The 14,253-nt window shown below is 50.2% G+C and overlaps 1 protein-coding gene across 2 annotated transcripts in view; it reads left to right on the top strand.

Annotated features, from left to right (window-relative positions):
- Nucleotides 1-705: 705 nt before the first annotated feature.
- Nucleotides 706-14,253, top strand: part of TLDC1 (TBC/LysM-associated domain containing 1) — a 25,037-nt gene continuing 11,489 nt past the window's right edge. The window contains exons 1-4 of one of the 2 annotated variants that reach the window (XM_011971377.1): nt 771-868; nt 7,820-7,997; nt 8,276-8,500; nt 10,777-11,007. In XM_011971377.1, the coding sequence (XP_011826767.1) occupies nt 8,339-8,500; nt 10,777-11,007 (393 nt within the window). In that variant the 5' untranslated portion in view covers nt 771-868; nt 7,820-7,997; nt 8,276-8,338. Of the gene's footprint in view, nt 869-7,819; nt 7,998-8,275; nt 8,501-10,776; nt 11,008-14,253 lie in introns of both variants that reach the window. The other variant, XM_011971384.1, reaches the window with a different exon arrangement.

The following is a 14,253-nucleotide window of genomic DNA, read 5'->3' as shown; positions in this document are numbered from 1 at the left end:
GCTGCCTGGGGGGACCCAAAGCGCCCCTTGGATGTAGTGACCAGGCCCCCGGGACTAGGTTTCGGAGGGTTTGGGAAGGAACGAGCTGAAGAAGTAGGGTGACAGGTTCAGACGTCTTGGAGTGAAGAGGGACCGGCTGAAGCGGGGCACGTGGGGTGGAGGGAGTCTGTTTAGCCAGGCTGTGGAGCTGGCGCCTGATGGCTGCCGGGAAGGACCTGGTGCCAGGGAAGAGCGAGGCAGGGGCAGCCGGCAGAGGGGAGGCCCGAGCGGAGGCGGTCCCAAGGCTCCAGGCCAGGACCAGCAGGCCGGGGAGTCGGGGGGCAGTTGCCTGGGGCCCATGAGGCTGTACTGTGGAGGCCTCTGCAGGGGAGAGTCCCGCCTCCTCTCGGCTGTGTCCACATGGGCCACTCTACTCCCCCGGGGTGTCTTCATCCCCAAGCTCAGCCTCTCCCCCAGGATCTCCCACACGCTGGCTGCTCCGCTCCAGCGCCCAGCCCAGACACCCCTTCTCCCCAGGTACCACTGCTGGCCCTAGGCGCTGCCGGGCCTGAGTCATCGGCCACCCTCTCCAGGCGGCGCCTGGGTAAGCACGCAGCTGGACCGGATTCCCGGGCCTGCAGCGGCTCCTCCCGCAGACCGCAGCCCCGCCTCCTCGCCGCACCCACCAGGTTCGGCCCATTCCCTGTGAGGTGCGTCTCCATTGGCTGACTCCTCCATTGGGTTCCGCCCCACACCTCTGCTTCCACGATTGGGGCAAATGACTGCCCCTCAGCAGTGTTGCCTGGCAACGGGGAAGGGGCGGCTCCTGAGAGGAACCCGTGGCCTGCTGGATCGGACCAGACAGGACGGCACCAGGAAGCCCGGCAGGGTAGGTACCTGGGCTGAGGGCCGCGGTGAGCTGACCCGGAGGCACAGGCCCAGCTGAGGTGGGGACTGGAGCAGCGGGTCCAGAGTAGGCCTGGGCCCTGCCCCTCCCTGGCCTCCCACGCTTCTCCAGGCCATCGGGTCTGGGGAGGGAGAGGTGAAGGCTGCAGGGAGGTGAGGGGTAGGGACAGCTGGGAAGGATGGAGGGAGGGTCTCCTGGGGGGATCAGAATCACCCTGCACCTCCTGCTATTCATGTGGTCAAGGTAAGAGGGTGGGGAGGTGTCTCCCCAAGGGTCAAGGCCAGCCGTGTTGAAGGGGGATTCAGAGCCTGTGTAGACGTGGAAAGGGAGCGGTGCCTCCGCGGAGGAGACCAGTCTGGGGTAGACACTGAAGTGTGTGTGGAGAGTGTCTTCCTTCTTGTATTCTGACCACACCCGTCTGGGCTTTTCCAGGACAGTGAGCTAATAACTGTTCCCAGGTCTTGTAGGTGGCCTGCGCAGTACAAGTCGCCTTCTGGCCCACTGGAACTCCTTGCCCAGACTCGAGCTGCCCCTTTGCACAAGAGCCTCTGGGCTCTGAGACACAGGCAGGACTTTGAAGCCTGTCCTGATGAGGCAGTTGGAATCTCCCCAGCTTGTAGGGGTACAGAGGGCCCCTTGTGTGGCTCTAGAGATGCAGGGCCCTTGGAGTAGAGAGTTGGGGCTTGGGAGGCAGGGTGGGAAGCAGCCATGTAACAGCCTGTTGGAGAAGCTGTGAGCAGGAGGTGACTGAGCCACTCCTAGGATACTAGAGGGAACCATGGGGGCCATCCTGCAGACAATCGGCCCTTGTCCACCCCTCCATCACGGAGGCACAGCAACCTTCTGTTCCTTCCGAGCAGGGCAGTTTCTCTTGTTCCAAGACAAGAACTCAAGGAGCCATTCTCTGTTGTCTTGGGCCCATTATTCTGTCTCTGACCTCCAGTAAGCAGATCAAATGCCCTGGGTTACCGTATTTAATCTTCTCAATCTTATGTTAAATAAATTACTTAATGATGCTTATTAAAAGCACATTAATTATTCAAGACCATTGCAATGGGTGTAGGGACCAGAGCAATGGGATTTTGTAGTGAAGGAGAGAGATTGGGCTCAGCTCTGAGTATAGCATGGGCAAGTGGGAAACCAGGGAGCAGGGTGGGGATCAGTGGATGGAAAATGACTAAGGAAACATCAGGGTGGTAAGGTGGATTCTGGGTAAGCTGACCTAACAGATTCTTACTGAAGGCAGGCCGGGGTGATCGGACATCACCTAGAGCGAGCTCGTCCAACCTGTGGGCCGTATGTGGCCCAAGACAGCTTTGAATGACACCCAACTCAAATTCATAAGCTTTCTTAAAACATGAGATTTTTTTTGCCATATATGTGGATACATGAGCTTATCAGTTATCATTAGTGTTAGTGGGTTTTATGTGTGGCCCAAGACAGTTCTTCCAGTGTGCCCCAGGGAAGCTGAAAGATTGGATATCCCTGACCTAAGCTTTAAACCTGGTTAGATTGCAAGTGAACAGATAATGGTGATCAAATATCAAGGATGGGTGGTTTTTTTTTTTTTTTTTTTTTTTGCTAAAGCCAGATTTTACACAGAAGGACACAGATGGGCCTAGGAGCCTGACTAAGGTCTGGTCAAACAAAAAAATCTTTGTCACTTATTATGGGCTGCTGAGACTTTTGTTTTTATTTTTTTGAGACAGGGTCTCTCTCTGTCACTTAGGCTGGAGTGGAGTATTGTAATCTTGGCTCACTGCGACCTCTGCCTCCGGGTTCAAGGATCTTCCCACCTCAGCCTCTTGAATAGCTGACACTACAGGCACACGCCACCACACCTGGCTAAGTTTTGTATTTTTGGCAGAGACGAAGTCTCACTGTGTTGCCCAGGCTGGTCTCAAACTCCTGGCCTCAAATGATCCTCCCAAAGTTCTGGGATTATAGGCTTGAGCCACCGCACCTGGCTTCCATTTTGTTCCACTGCCCCACATCCTCAGAAGCCAGGTTTTCTTACCTTTATCCCTACTGATGTCTGACACGGGCACTTCCTTGTTGTGAGGCCATCGTGTGCACTGTAGGATTTTTAGCAGCATACCTGGCCTCTGCCTGCTAGATGCCAGCGGCACTCCCCTCCCCAGTTGTGACAACCACATGCTTTTCCAGTCATCGCCAAATGTCCCCTGGGGGACAAAACTACCCGCAGTTGAGCTCCACTGGTATAAGCAACCTTGACGTGTGCTCTCAGCATCAGTGTGCATTGTCCTTTTTTTTTTCTTTTGAGACAGAGTTTCACTCTTGTTGCCCAGGCTGCAGTACAATGGCATGATCTCAGCTCCCCACAACCTCCGCCCCCCGGGTTCAAGTGATTCTCCTGCCTCAGCCTCCCAAGTAGCTGGGATTACAGGCATGCACCACCACACCCGGCTAATTTTGTATTTTTAGTAGAGATGGGGTTTCTCCATGTTGGTCAGGCTAGTCTCGAACTCCCAGCCTCAGGTGATCCACCCACCTTGGCTTCCCAAAGTGCTGGGATTACACGTGAGCCACCGCGCCCGGCGTGCCTTGTCCTTTAGGAGAACTTGATACAAGGGAACCCACAGAAGTCTCGCGGCCAATGTAGGGTTGTGTTATACACAACTTGGCAGGGAAGAGGCCACCCCATGTACCAAGGTGTACTCTGAAAGTCCCATGACACCAAGAAAACTTGCCAGGGACTGAAAGCTCAGGAACTTGGATTTAGAGAGAGAAGAATGCATTAAAGGCCTTCATGTCCTCCTCCAAATTAATTAGATGTCTGGCCTGATGAAAGAGATTGAGGCGCGAGGATGCATGAACTGTGGAACACTTTGTATCACTGCCATTTCTTTTTTTCTTTTTTCTTTTCTTTTCTTTTTTTTTGAGATGCAGTTGTCCAGGCTGGTGTGCAATGGCACGATCTCGACTGGCTGCAACCTCTGCCTCCCGGGTTCAAGCGATTCTCCTGCCTCAGCCTCCTGAGTAGCTGGAATTATAGGCATGTGCCACCACACCTGGCTAATTTTGTATTTTTAGTAGAGATGGGGTTTCTCCATGTTGGTCAGACTGATCTCAAACTCCCGACCCCAGGTAATCTGCCCGCCTCGGCCTCCCAAAGTGCTGGGATTACAAGCGTGAGCCACTGTGCCCGGCCAACCATTGCCATTTCTTTATCTTGCCTGGCACAGGGCTCTCAAAGGAGACAGGCTGTCCTTGAGCCATTCTGAGATGTGTCCCTTCATCAGCACTCTGCAGGCACTAAGAATGGCAGTGCCGGGGACAGCGCTGTGTTCTTAGGGGCTGCCCACCTTCCCACCTCACTGGCACCAGCCCTGGGGTTCCTACTGGGGGGCTCTCACACACCCTTCTCTCTCCTGCTTGAAAAACTGGCGTTGCCTGGCTCTGCGTCTAAGCCTTTCCTGTCATCTCCTGGGCCTGCCCTGGTTTGCGCCGCTTCTGTGCATTTCTGGGCTCCTATCCTGCCTGTTGGCACTTGCCCAGCCCTGCACCTTTCTCCCGGCCATCTGGGGACGGTGGGGGCTGGCCAGGCTGCACCCTGCTACTGTTCTGCGACCACAGTGGGGGAGCCTGTTTCTGGCGGAAAGGGGGAGTTGCAGTGGGATGGAAGTGAGGGGCTGGGTGGAGTCAGGCCAGGGCCCCCTTGCGCTGCAGCCCTCTGCTGCCCCTCCCCCATGTGCCCCGAGTTCCTCCCTCATCTCCCCATGCTCTCGCCTGTGCCCCTTGCATGCTGTTCCCACTTCCTGGTGAGCCACCTGTGAGTCTCTGAAGACCCAGCTGGAATGTGACCTTTGGGACCTTTTCCACTCTTGACTCTTCTTGTTATATCCCCAGGCCACACCCGTCCCCATGCCCTTGTCTCTGTTTCCTCTCTTTTTTTTTTTTCTTTTTTTTTTGAGACGAGTCTCACTCACCGCCCAGGCTGGTGTGCAGTGGCGTGATCTCAGCTCACTGCAACTTCCACCACCTGGGTTCAACCAATTCTCCTGCCTCAGCCTCTCAAGTAGCTGGGATTACAGGTGCACAGCACCACGCCTGGCTAATTTTTTGTATTTTTAGTGGAGACGGGATTTCACTTCATTGGCCAACCTCGTTTGGAACTCCTGACTTCAGGAGGTGGTGTGGCCCACCTTGCAGCCTCTTAGAGTTGAAGCAGAGGGTGGGTCTGCTTTGTTTTGGCTGCTCTGTCTCAGAGCTGGGTCAGCTGGCGCTGCCCCTCTGTCTCGGAGCTGGGTCAGCTGGCGCGGCCCCTCTGTCTCGGAGCTGGGGACAGCCCTTTGCCACTGGACGTTGAGTCCTGGCTGGAGGTTTTCCTTCTGGGCTCTCCTCCTGCTGCGAAACTTGAGCAGTAGAAGCGGTGAGATCAGATGGGGCATGGGTAAGAGCACCAAACGGGGTCGCGTAAGCCCCTGTTTCCAGCCTGTCTCTGCAAAGTGCACCTCCATCCCCTTCCAAGGAGCCCCCCACTGGAGACTTCCTGTGCAGGGGCCACTTGAGCAGTGAGGCCTGTGAAACGCCCATGCGCTGCAAGGATGGCTGTCATATAAAAGGCGGAGAAATAACTCGCTTTAGTGGGGGTGTGGTGAGACTGGAAGCTCATGCTTTGCTGATGGGAATATAAAGTGGGGAGCACTCTGGCGGCCCCTCACAATGTTAAACATAGAATTACCACGTGCCCCAGCAAGTCCACCTCTAGGTGTCGACACTGGAAATTGGAACAGAGGGACTGAGGTACTCAGATGTTCGTTGCAGCACTATTCATAATAGCCGGAAGGTGGAAATAGCCCCCGCGTCCATCAGCTCATGATTGACAGGCAAAATGTGGCCCATCCATACAACGAAATACTCATCAGCCATAAAAAGTGGAATGCTGACCCACACCACAACGTAGGTGGGCCTCAAAAACGTGATGCTAAATGAAAGGAGACAGTCATAAAGGGCCACATATCATATAATTCCATTTATTATTTTTTTAGAGATGGGGTCTTGCCCTTTTACCCAGGCTGGAGTGCAGTGGCACGATCATAGCTCACTACAGCCTTGACCTCCTGTGCTCACGCGATCCTCCCACCTCAGCCTTTAGAGCAGCTGGGACTGTAAACACATGCCACTGTGCCTGGCTAATTTTTACGTTTTTAGTAGAGGTGAGGTCTTGCTATGTTGCTCAGGCTGGTCTCAAACTCCTGGGCTCGAGTGATTCTCTTGCCTTGGCCTCCCAAAGTGCTGGGATTACAGGTGTGAGCCACCGCGCCCGGCCATATAATTTCATTTATATGAAACACCCAGAATACAGAAATGCACTGGGACAGAAAGTAGACGGGTGATGACCAGGGCATGTGGGAGGGAGGAATGAGAGGGAATTGCTCATGCACAGGGTTTCCTCTGAGGGTGATGGAAATGTTTTTGAACCGTGAGGGTTGCACCATATTGTGAATGTGCTAAATACCACTGTACACTTTAAAACAGTTAATTTTATGTTATGTGAATGTCATATCAATGAAAAGAAAAGAAAGATCTTGACTGTACCCTGTTATCCCTTGAGGGTTTGAATTTCAGGTGTTGGTGCGGACCATGACTCATGCCCCACCCTAGTAGCGTGGCCTTTCCCCCTTTGGCTAAATACCTTGGGGGATAATTTACTGTTGCAGTGACTTTGTTTGTCAAGGTGCCTGTGCGGGAGAAGGTGGTTGTCTCTCCAGCAGTCTCATTGACACTGGGTTTCCGGAAAAAGTCCAGGGCCAGGAATTAAGTCACAGCACCTTTTACCTCTTGAGAGATTTTGTTGTCATTTCTAACCATGCTTTTTTGTTTGAATCCCCCGATGTACTGGTGCTTGACTTACTCCTTTAATGAGGTTTGTGACAGTGAACAAGGCCCCAGGTCACCTGATGTCGGTGCCAGTCTCTGTTAATGCTCCTCCGGCGCCTCAGACGCATGAGGCTCGTGGGCTAGGATCATACAGGCACACTCAGTGCCGGGGAGGTCTTGGCCCTTTGCTTTGGTTGACTTGGTTGATAATCATGGCAATCTTCTGAGGCTGGGCTGTGACTTCTCCTGCTTACAACTGGGGAAACTGAAGCAGAGAGCGTTTTAGTAACTTGCCCAAGACTACACAGCTAAGAGGAGGCAGAGCCAGGATCACAAAGGAAAAACTTCCCAACTAGTGTGTAGCAGTATTCTCAAGGTGAGTTAATCAAATACATGTGATTGTTCAGCCTTTGATACATCTTTTCCAACTCTGGTTTTAAAGAATGAATATTTCGATTGATTAAAATACAGATTTTTTGTTCTGCCTCTGATTATATTAGCTTGGGCACTATGTTCTCAAACCCAGACTTTTTGACAATTACGGGTGTGTTTCAGTAGGTTATGGGCGTCAGGATGCGTTTTTCTAGCTTTTTTGTATCAGCTATTAATTTCTGCCACCTTGAAACAATATTAGCCAGGCATGGTGGTTCATGTCTCTAATCCCAACACTGGGAGGCTGAGGCAGGAGAATCACTTAAGGCCAGAAGCTGGAGACCAGCCTGGGCAACGTAACAAGACCCTATCTCTACAGAAGACAAAAAAAAAATTAGCCAGGCATCATGGTGTGGTCCTGTAGTCCTAGCTATTCAGGAGGCTGAGTGGGGAGGATTGCCTGAGCCCAGGCGGTTGAGGCTGCAGGGAGCTGTAATGGCACCACTACACTCCAGCCTTGTCAGCAGAGTGAGATCCCACCTCAGCAACACAAAACAAAAACAGAACCCAAAACCAATATTATGTAGCTCTGATGTGTTTTCGCTGCATTTCGTGGCTAAGTCAATATATATTAACTTGACCATGTCATTACCAACATTTATTTTCTGTGATCATTAAATTTTGATTTTTCTAACGTTGTGTCTTTTGCTTCTGCAGAGAATTCTGCCAGATACCAGAACAGATGGGGAACAGCGGAAGCCGTGTGGGGCAGAGCTTTTGTTCATGGTTTCTTCCTGAGGAACAGGCAGAGATTGATCGATTGTTTGATGCTCTGTCATCGGATAAAAACAGTCCGAATGTCTCCTCCAAATCCTTTTCTCTGAAGGCACTACAGGCAAGAGTAACAACCAGTGGTTCGTGTTTAGTTGGGAGCAGGGGTCTGCAGACTGTGGCCCTCAGGCCAGAATCTGCTTTCTTGTTTTTGTAATGCGACGGATGGCAACACTAAAAAGTTCCTTTTCTGTAAAGGGCCAGTAAGTTTTGGCTTTGTGAGCTATGTGGTCTCTGTTGCAGCTCCTCTGCTCTGCTGTTACTGTATGAAAATAGCCATAGGCAGTGTCTAAACACATCCCTCCGCTTTTGGAAATCAATAGTCTCTTATCGGTGCTAAAGAAAAGAACCTGGAGTAGATGATGAATGATTGATGCGATGTTTTGGGGACATTTCTAACTTGAGATGAACATCAGGGAGATAGCCTACCTCCTGTGTCTCTTGAGCCATGTGCCTCCTAACTGCCCTCCCAGAGACGGGGAGACAGACTGGGTGACGGGTCTGCCTTCGTGGACTTGTTGGTCCGGGAACCATGACATGTCAGGTGCACCTGTGCCTCTAGAATGTGTATGTGTTCGATGGCTAGGAATTTTATGATATTCCTAACGAAATCATGACATTTTAGATTCAAGGCTCATCTTGCGGGGAGTTAAAACTGCCCATTTGCCCATGTTTTTGCCCATTCCACGGGGCTCTCAGCTGCAGGTTTGAGTGCTCAGACTGAGGCAAGACGCTGACAAGGAGATACCGTCAGCTCATCTTCCTGGGAGTCCAGGCAGCCATCCTAGCAGCCTCCTTCCTCTTCTAGAATGTGCAGCGTGGGAGCAGATGAGGAAACTGGCCAGGGAGGTTATCTAGGTCACAGCTGTGTGGTTGTGTGCATGTGTGTGCATGTGTTGTGCATGTGTGTGCATGCGTGTGTGCAGCGCCACTAGATGAGAAGCGCCCCGGGAGGCCTGTGGGAACAAGCAGAATCAGCCAGGCCCATTTCAGACTGCACTGTAGAGTGGGTGTTAATGTTCAGATACATACAGTTAAGAGTTGATCAGAAGACCTTGGTGATGGAATGAAGTTTCCTTGAGGAAAGGATGAGAGGTAGCTTTTCCAGTAGAACTTTGCAGACACTGACAGAAATAGGAGTGCTCTTTTTGAGTGGCGAGGGCAGAGGCCTGCCTTCGAAGAGCTGCAGAATATTGATCCTGGAATAAGCAGTGTCCACCCAGCTGGTTGTTACAGGAGAGTCCAGCTCGCAGACCCTGCTGTGCAGGATGTGATTGGCTTGTGATTTGCTCGCTCTCTCCATTTAGTTGTAAATCCAGGACCAAAGCAGATTTGATGCAAGAGCCAAAAAGGAAAACAATATTTCATTAGAATGTTATCGTCCAGGCATTAAGAATTAAATTTGCTGGGTACGGTAGCTCATGCCTGAAATCCCAGCACTTTGGGAGGCCAAGGCAGGAGTATCACTTGAGCCCAGGAGTTTGGGACCAGCCTGGGCAATACTGCAAGACCCCATCTCTACAAAAAATACAAAAATTAGTGAGCGTGGTGGCATGTGCCTGTAGTCTCAGCCATTCAGGAGGCTGAGGTAGGCGGATCAATTGAGCCTCGGAGGTAGAGGCTCCAGTGAGCTGTGATTGAGCCACCACACTCCATCCTGGGTGACAGAGGGAGACCCTGTCTCAAAACAAAACAAAACAAAAAAACCCTAAATTTAAAATTGAAATAAAAATGAATGAAAAATGCATATTGAGCCCAAGGAACATGGACAGGAAGTAAAAGCTGGTATATTTGGAAACCCCTAATACAGAGACCAAATTAGCTGTATACAGACATATGTTACACGTGTTAATAAATTCCGACATGCAAATGGCAGCTGCTAGAATCTAGAAGGAAGATGATTTTCAAAGCAGAGTGAAGCTCAGATGGTGGCCAGAGGCAGGAATGACGAGATAGGAGAGTTTGGAGGCAGGATGGGAGCAGATTGTGGGAGGGTCTGATGGCCAAGGTGAGCCACACCCAGGACGCTTAGGTGGTGTGAGGCCCTTAGGTGAGAGAACATCCTGCATCCTGGTGATGCAGGAGTATTTGGTAGCTGACAGCAGCATTGTGAAGTGGCCAAGGCTGGTCTTGGCCCCCTACTTACTTTCCTGTGATACTACTGATACGGCTCCCAGTGAGTGGAAGAACACCAGGGTTCTTGGTCCTCATGCCAGTTTAGATAAAATGACATGGACACATGTGGAGTGGCTTTAAGGAGCAGAGAGTTTAATAGGCAAGAAGGAAGGAGAAGGCAGAAGGAAGAGGCTCCCCTGTACAGAGACAGAGGGAGGGGCGGCTCCAGAGCCAAAAGAAGAGGTCCTCAAGTGCGGTGGACACCAGCCAGGTATATATGCAGAGGCTGGAGGAGGTGATGTCTGATTTGTGTAGGTCTCGGGATTGGTTTGACCAGGTATGTCATTCATGTGGCCCATGAAAAAGCTGGCCCTCCCGCCCTAGCCTTTCAATGTGTAAATGCAGGGGGCCCTGGATGTTCTACACACATGGGGATATGTGGAGGCGGCCATGTTGCCAGGAACATGTAGGGAAAGGGCAGGAAGGCCGTGGGAATTACCATGTTGGGTGGACCCAGTTTCTAATGGACTGCATTTGCATATCAAAGGTTGCCGGCCTGGCTCTAAGAGCTGGGGCTTTACAAGAAAGTTTTTCAGAGATGCTTTAAAAAATGAAAACTTCCCAAGCATCCCTTTTCCTCTCTATCTGCCTAAAATAATTTAATAACTCCTAGTTACCAAGTTCAACTCGTGCACTGTCTAACCATTTTCTCTGCTTGTCCCCGGCAGAACCACGTCGGGGAAGCTGTTCCCCTGGAGATGGTCACCAGGCTGTACGATGGCATGCGGAGGGTCGACCTGACAGGGAAGGCGAAGGGACCCAGTGAGAATGTGTCCCAGGAGCAGTTCACAGCATCCATGTCCCACCTGTTGAAAGGAAACTCCGAGGAGAAGAGTCTCATGATTATGAAAATGATTTCTGCCACAGAAGGTCCCGTGAAGGCCAGAGAAGTCCAAAAGGTAGTGAGGCCGCGAGGCCCTTTGCAGCCTCCTCAGCAGTCTTGGTGACCATCGGTGGGAGATGGAGGCCAGTGACATGGCAGACAGAGGAGTAAACCAAAAAGTATCTGAGATGGGTCTCAATTAATTGAAGTGTATTTTGCCAAGGTTAAGGGCATATCTGGGAGAGAGACCTGTGCCTTTCTCCAAAGATGATTTTGAGGGCTTCAGAACTTAAAGGGGAAAAGCAGGCTGTAGGGGAAAGAGGGAGGGTCTGGTCCCATTACTGAATCCACATTTTGTAAGAAGAAGGGAGCAGTGAGGGGAATAGTCAATGTGTGTTTGTCTTGCATTCAGTAAATCAGCACTTTACATATGATCAGGTGAGCATAGTCACTACCTGTGGAGATTTGATTTTATTTATTTTTTGAAATGGAGTCTTGATCTGTCACCCAGGCCGGAGTTGAGTGGTGCAATCGCAGCTCACTGCAACCTCCGCCTCTCAGGTTCAAGTGATTCTCCTGCCTCAGCCTTCTTAGTAGCTGGGACTATAGGCGTGCACAGGGCTAGGAATCACAGCCCTGTGACTTAACAGCAGAAGGACTTTAAAAGCAATACAAAATGTTACATGGATATGCTAACCTTAATTTTAAAAATTTAAATCTATTTTCTTTTATTTATTTTTTTTTGAGACGGAGTCTCGCTCTGTCGCCCAGGCTGGAGTGCACTGGTGCGACCTAATAGACTCCCGCCCTATAGGGTAAAGCAATCACACCACAGCAGGTTTTTGGTTTTTTTTTTCCGCCTTTCTATAACTGGTCTAACAGATTTTTTGTTTGTTTTTGAGATGGAGTCTCACTCTGTTGCCCAGGCTGGAGTACAGTGGTGCTATCTCAGCTCACTGCAACCTCCGCCTCCCAGGTTCAAACGATTCTCCTGCCTCAACTTCCTGAGTAGCTGGGACTACAGGCATGTGCCACCACACCCAGCTAATTCTTATAATTTTTAGTAGAGACGGGGTTTCACCATATTGGCCAGGCTGGTCTCAAATTCCTGACCTTGTGATCCGCCCACCTTGGCCTCCCAGAGTGCTGGGATTATAGGCATGAGCCACTGCCCCTGGCCAGATTTTATGAGTGTGTGTGTGTGTGTGTGTGTGTGTGTGTGTGTGTGTTGGTCTATTAGTCTATTGCAAAACTAATGAAAATGGTACCTGAATTAATCAGACATAGGAAGAGTGTGTCCTGGGTCATAAAGGTTTTCAGTTTCATAGAACAATTTAGACATATTTAAAAAAGTCAAGAGCACAAAATGTTACATTAGAAGAAAACATTTCTTTTGGATTTTTAAGAGGAAAACATTTTTGGCATCAGGCCACAACAGCAGTTAGAACTTGAGGGGAAAAAAGTTCAGGAGCTGACGAAAAAGTTGGAGGGAGTTGTTATCTCAGGTCTTCTCAAAGAGAAAACAGCAAGATGCAGTAAAAGTTCAACTTTTGGGTTAAAAAAAATTAAAACCTCTTGTGATTTTATTAATCAGTATCTTAAAATAGTCGTTTTAACAAATTCTTTAGTGTGATAGTGTATTTTTAATATCTAAGCCTAATTTCTAGAAAGACTTATAAATAATTTCCTTTTAATTACAGCCAATTTGATCACAAAAAGTTTTTTTCCCAGAAATCATCTTTTTTTGTTGTTGTCTGGGTGACAGGGTCTTGCTCTGTTGCCCAGGCTGGAGTGCAGTGGTGTGATTTGAACTCACTGCAGTTGTCACCTCCTGGTTCAAGAGATTCTCCTTCCTCAGCCTCCCAGGTAGCTGCGACCACAGGCATGTGCCACCACGCACAGCTAATTTTTTGTTTTTAGTAGAGATGGGGTTTCACCATGTTGGCCAGGCTGGTTTCAAACTCCTGAGCTCAGGCAGTTCACCTGCCTTGGCCTCCCAAAGTGCTAGGATTACTGGCGTGAGCCACTGTGCCCGGCCCCCACTTTTATTTCTTTTCTTTTTCTTTTTTTCTTTGTGTGTGTGTGTTTTGAGACGCAGTCTTGCTCTGTCACCCAGACTGGAGTGCAGTGGCACAGTCTTGGCTCACTGCAACTTCTGCCTCCTAGGTTCAAGTGATTCCTCCTGCCTTAGTCTCCTGAGCAGCTAGGATTATAGGCTCCCACCACCACACCTGGCTAATTTTTGTCTATATTTTATTTAATTACTTATTTTTATTTTATTTTATTTATTTTGAGATGGAGTTTCACTCTTGTTGCCCAGGCTGGAGTGCAGTGGTGTGACCTTGGCTCACGGCAACCTCTGCCATCTGGGTTCAAGTGATTCTCCTGCCTCAGCCTCCCAAGTAGCTGGGATCACAGGCATGTGCCACCACATCCAGCTAATTTTGTGTTTTTAGTAGAAATGGGGTTTCTGCATGTTGGTCAGGCTGGTCTTGAACTCCCAACCTCAGGCGATCCACCTGCCTCGGCCTCCCAAAGTGCTGGGATACCAGGTGTGAGCCACCGTGCCCGGACCTATTTTATTTTTTTTAAGACAGGGTCTCGCTCTGTTGCCCAGGCTGGAATGTAGTGGCACGATCTTGGCTCACTGCAACCTCCACCTCCCAGGCTCAAGTGATTCTCTTGCCTCAGCATCCCACGTAGGTGGGATTACAGGTGTGTGCCACCATGCCTGGCTACTTTTTGCATTTTTAGTAGATATGGGGTCTCATTATGTTGGCCAGGCTGGTCATGACCTCCTGACCTAAAGTGATCCACCCTCCTTGGCCTCCCCAAGTTAATTTTTATATTTTTAGTAGAGACAGGGTTTCACCACGTTGGCCAGGCTGGTCTCGAACTCCTGACCTCAAGTGATCCACTCGCCTCGGCCTCCCAAAATGGAGGGATGACAGGCGTGCGCCACCACGCCTGGCCCCCACTTCCATTTCGATTTGAGTAATTTGAGCTGTCTCCCTTTTTTCTGTTAGTCTAGCTAAATGTTCTTCAGATTTTTGTTGATCTTTTCAATGAACCAACTTTTGGTTTCATTAAAGAGTAGCTGTGTAGTAATAACTTTTTTAGACAAAAGAAAATCAGGTAACACAGTAGAAAAGCAAGGAGCTTAAGAGCTGAGAGGAACCTGGTCTGTTTATACCTTTGGGGTTCAATAAAGAAACACACATGGCCGGGCGCGGTGGCTCAAGCCTGTAATCCCAGCACTTTGGGAGGCCGAGACGGGCGGATCACGAGGTCAGGAGATCGAGACCATCCTCGCTGACACGGT

Source organism: Mandrillus leucophaeus, unplaced genomic scaffold (assembly GCF_000951045.1).
Source record: "Mandrillus leucophaeus isolate KB7577 unplaced genomic scaffold, Mleu.le_1.0 Scaffold10, whole genome shotgun sequence".
In the NCBI taxonomy this organism is placed as follows: Eukaryota; Metazoa; Chordata; class Mammalia; order Primates; family Cercopithecidae; genus Mandrillus; species Mandrillus leucophaeus.
The sequence above is the reverse complement of the archived record's forward strand: the minus strand, read 5'-3'. Positions and strand labels throughout refer to the sequence as shown.